Source organism: Salvia hispanica, chromosome 2 (genome assembly GCF_029641045.1).
Source record: "Salvia hispanica isolate PSC_SH4W2 chromosome 2, Shi_PSC_v1, whole genome shotgun sequence".
Taxonomy (NCBI): Eukaryota; Viridiplantae; Streptophyta; class Magnoliopsida; order Lamiales; family Lamiaceae; genus Salvia; species Salvia hispanica.
The window spans coordinates 52,741,577-52,746,494 of NC_142693.1; the positions used below are offsets into that span (position 1 = coordinate 52,741,577).

At 38.7% G+C, this 4,918-nt stretch overlaps 1 protein-coding gene across 1 annotated transcript; it reads left to right on the forward strand.

Annotated features, from left to right (window-relative positions):
* The first annotated feature begins 3,154 nt into the window (after nt 1–3,154).
* On the forward strand, nt 3,155–4,411 carry LOC125211746 (uncharacterized). The gene has a single exon (XM_048111660.2). The coding sequence runs from the start codon at nt 3,237–3,239 to the stop codon at nt 4,341–4,343; it is 1,107 nt and encodes a 368-aa protein (XP_047967617.1). The 5' UTR covers nt 3,155–3,236; the 3' UTR covers nt 4,344–4,411.
* The last annotated feature ends 507 nt before the right edge of the window (nt 4,412–4,918 follow it).

Sequence of the window (4,918 nt, forward strand, 5' to 3'; positions counted from 1 at the left end):
ACCAAACCCTAGAATGAGAAGGAAACCGAAGAAGTTGCCTAACACTCAATCTACACCGATAGAACTCTTAGAAACTGAGTATCATCAGTGGAACTGAAAGCTCGAAGAAGAACTCCGGCTAGCTATGCCGGAAAACTAGAGAGAAGGGAGAGAGACGGCGGTTTCTGGAAGCAAGAAAGAGAGAGAAAGATTGTATCTGAATGAGAGAAGTCTAACAGGCTTCTCTCACTTAACAAACACAACACACATCCAACGGCTGGGAGCCAGGATCCGAGTGGAGGTGCCAGGTGTCACACATCCAGCTGCTCTGGATAAGTAAACGGGCCAGGCTCGATTTGGGCCAACAATTAATCACATGGGCTTGGCATAAACCTAGCCCAACCAATTAATAAGGAAAGCCCAAAGCAAGGAGTCCAATATTCAACATATAGATTACGTATACAAATTTAGATTCTACCCAGAAAATGTTTTGTGTCCGCACTAAGTTTGTCTCCTAAAACATTTACTATTCTCTATAATTTATGCATGTTATCTTTATTCTTATATTTATAAAAATAAATATATATAAATTGTATATGTACATGATATCCTTGAAAATAGTATGCTATGTAACATCTGATCCACCAGATTTCCTGCATGGAATTTAAATATTTTATAGTTTTTGGTGGACAATTATGGCCAATTTTACGGTGGCTAACTAACCATGTTAAGATAAATTATGGGCCCAACATTGCTCCTCAATTATTGTGGCCCGATTCATTAAAGTGAGGCGAGAATCTGGGTCATGGCTGTAGTAAAATTGATAAATCTAGTGGCAACAATAAATCAATGATAAGTCAGTGTCTGACATTATCCTCAAATTCGCAGTGTATTAATCGTAATATTTTTATATTTCTGCTTTTTCATGTAAAACTTGTCAATTACTTCATCCGGTCCCATTGACCAGTGCAGATTTTTAAAAACATATCAGTAAAATCATGGATCCAGGTTCGATATTGAATTTTAAAATTAATCTAAAATATCATAAATTTTATATTTTATTTATTATTTTACAATCGGACTAATATAAAATATTTTTGGTAAAAAATTATTCTACATGGATAATAATGATACATTTATGATAATAATGATACATTTATAATACTTTTGGCCACTTTTAAATTCGTAGAAAGTATGATAAAAAAAAACCACGTAGAAAGAGCCACATTGATATAGTAGTGCCAAATATGATACAAAAAAAAGACATGTACTTAAGTACGATATGGTTATTGAACTGCCGTAAAAAATAACATACAGAACGTAAAGTTTATGTTGTTTTATACTATCAATTTTACTGTTCGTAATAGATACCAGAATTTGGCTAAAGTTCATGATTTGATTTTATAAAAAAAAGTGAGAGAAAAACGTTAGTGGAATGTAGGTCTTACTCTTATATACTCCCTGCGTCCCACTCTAAGTGATATATTTTCCTTTTGTGAATATCTCATTCTAGTTGACATATTTTCTAAAATAAAAATATCATTATCTCTGCGCTATTCTCTCTTCTACTTTATTCTCTTTCAACTAAAATCATAAAACAAAACTGCATAAAATCTGGTGCCAAATAGAAAACTTTCCACTTAAAATGGAAATATGGAACATTCCACTGAGGTTTATATATTAAAATTTGTTTCGAGCGAACAAGTACTTGTACAGTTACTCAAGTTACTCAACTTATGTATACGAGAAATCTTAGATCTACTTACAACCCAAATAAGATTAAATAAAATTAATAATGGTTTATTTTATACTTCCTCCGTTTTATAGTAATAGAGACATTTCATTTTGCGCACTCATTTTGAAAAAATCATTATAACTAATTAAAGTGGAGAAAAAGTAAAGTAAGAGAAAGAATAGTGTAGAGAAGAGTCTTATCTATAATATACTTTCTCTTACTTTACTTTTTCTCCACTTTAATTATTTATAATTATTTTTTCAAAACGAGTGCACAAAATGAAATGCCTCTATTACTATGGAACAGAGGGAGTAATAAAAACTTCCTTCGTCCGTCATTAGGAGTCTCATTCCTTGGCGACACAGATTTTAAGAAATGTTAAGAAAATTGGGTAGAAAAAAGTTAGTGGACTGTGGGTCCCACTTGTATATATTAGTAGTTTAAATTAAATATGAGTGGAATGCGTTGGTGGAATTTAGAACCATATTACTCCCTCCGTCCCGGCTAAGATGACACGTTGCTTAGCCAACACGAGATTTGAGGAGTTATTGGTTAAAGCGTTTAATTGGGGAGAAAGAAGGTGGGTGTAAGTATTAAAGTAGAGAGATAAAGAAAAATGGATATTTTAATAGGAGTGAGAAAAAGTGGTTGAGTGTATTAATTGGAGAGAGAAAGTTACCAAAAAATGAAATGTATCATCTTAGTTGGGACAAACTAAAAAGGAAAACGTGTCATCTTAAGCGGGACGGAGGGAGTACCATTTAAGGTAAAAGTGAATTGAAAAAAAAAAGAAAAAAGGTAAAAGTAAACTGGGACTCCTATTTACGAACGGACTAAAATGAAAAAACGGAACTCCCATTCGCTGACGGAGGGAGTATATGAAACATATAATATAAACAAGTCTTAGGTTTTTGTATTGTTAGCCGACTAGTGGAATAGGTCTTCGCAAGAGGTGACTCGGTCAATCTCTTGCAGAATTAAAACATTTTCACGACCTAGATAGACCTTAAATAACTATCGTGAACGGTGGTTGCAGTGCTATTCTGAGAGCTTTTCTTACCTATGATAACTAATGACTTTGGTGTGGTATATCTAGGATTAGGTTGGTACGGTATATTCGTACCGCTAATGGTATACCGTATACCGTACCGAAATATCGGTATGAAAGAATTTCATATCGTTGTCGTATCGAAAGTTTCGGTATACCAAATTACGATATACCAAACTTTCGGTATGAGTGATATCACTACCGTTATCGTATCAATATTTCAACATATTGTACCAAACTTCGATATACCTTAATGAGACGGTATAATATACAGTTATAGGGTAATAATTTGGGATAAACTTTCTATTTGAAATGAGAACATTTTATGTTGAGTAAAATAAAACTATTTTTTTGTGGAGGGTGAAGTAGTATTTATTCTGGACTTGAACGTGCATGCCTGCAGTGAAGTAGCATTCTCACATGCAAACCTCTGTCACACTACCCAACTTGTAGAGAGAAAGAGTGCCACCGCCGATGGCCACCAACGCCTTCTATTCCTTATCCGCCATATTAATATTATTATCACTCCTCTCCCTAAGCAATGCCTGCTTCCCCTCCGACCGCGCCGCCCTCCTCGCCTTCAAGTCCACTCTCCACGAGTCCAACCTACACCTCTTCGACACCTGGTCCGGCAGCAACTGCTGCCACCGCTGGTACGGCGTCAGCTGCGACCCCGAGACCCGCCGCGTCGCCGACATCAACCTCCGCGGCGAGTCCGAGGATCCCCTCTTCCGCAAGTCCAACACCTCCTCCGGCTACATGACCGGCACCATCTCCCTCGCCGTCTGCCTCCTCCCCCGTCTCTCCGCCCTCACCCTCGCCGACTGGAAAGCCCTCTCCGGCCCCATCCCCCCCTGCCTCACCTCCCTCCCCTTCCTCCGCGTCCTCGACCTCGCCGGCAACCAATTCTCCGGCCAGATCCCCGCCGACATCGGCCGCCTCTCCCGCCTCGCCGTCCTCAACCTCGCCGACAACCAGATCTCCGGCCAGATCCCTGCCAATTTCGGCAATCTCACCTCCCTCACGCACCTCGACCTCCGCGGAAACCAGATCTCCGGCCAGATCCCGCCCAATTTCGGGAATCTGAGAATGCTGAGCCGCGCACTGCTCAGCAGGAACAAGCTCACCGGTTCAATTCCGCCCTCGGTCTCCTACATCTACCGCCTCTCCGATCTGGATCTGTCTCTTAACAGCCTCACCGGTCCGATCCCCGCCGGCCTCGGCAAAATGGCGGTTCTCGCCACATTAAACCTCGACGGAAACAGGATCTCCGGTCCGATTCCGACGACGCTGATCGGTTCGGGGATTAGTATACTGAATTTGAGCAGGAACGAGATTGGAGGTTACATTCCGGATTTGTTCGGGGCGAGATCGTACTTCACTGTGCTGGATTTGTCGTACAACAATCTGACCGGGCGGATTCCGAAGTCGATATCGGCGGCGACGTTTGTAGGGCACCTGGACGTGAGCCATAACCACCTCTGTGGGGCCATACCGGCGGGGGCTCCGTTTGATCATCTCGAAGCGTCGTCGTTTGCATACAATGATTGCCTCTGTGGGAAACCGCTTAAACCTTGTTAGTTTGAAATTTTGAGTAATGTTTTGCGTCAGCTTATCTTGTTTCAATATTATTATCAATATTTATTTAATACTCATTGTATATTTATCATTTTACATGATAATATAAGGTCCTGTTAACACAAAACACTCCGTTAATTGCTCAACACAACCAAAATTAATGCTATAGATTATATATATTCACTCCCCCTGTCCATTTCCATTTCAGTCCATTCATAATCTAATTCATTTTATTTCATATTCTTAAAACCTGCACTGAATCAAATTAAGTAGCAATTTAAGTTGACGACCAAGGGAGTATATATATTGAGAGATAATACAGATATAATACAAAAGTACAGCATTTTTAATCAAATTGTTGGAGATAAATTAAATTACTACTGTTTTTCCTATTTTACACATTAATCAATCCCGCTGCATATATTAATGTAAGCTAGGCTCGCCTATTTAATAAAACAATAAAGTTATGCAACCAAATTTTGTACAACCAAAAATTGGTTGATTTGAGAAAAAATATAATTTATTTATACAATTAATTAAAAAATTAGACATATTTATTATAGTATAGGGAACATGCA

Bases quoted from the DNA above. Each gene is read 5' to 3' on its own strand.
- LOC125211746 (XM_048111660.2), top strand. From the start codon at position 3,237: ATGGCCACCAACGCCTTCTATTCCTTATCCGCCATATTAATATTATTA.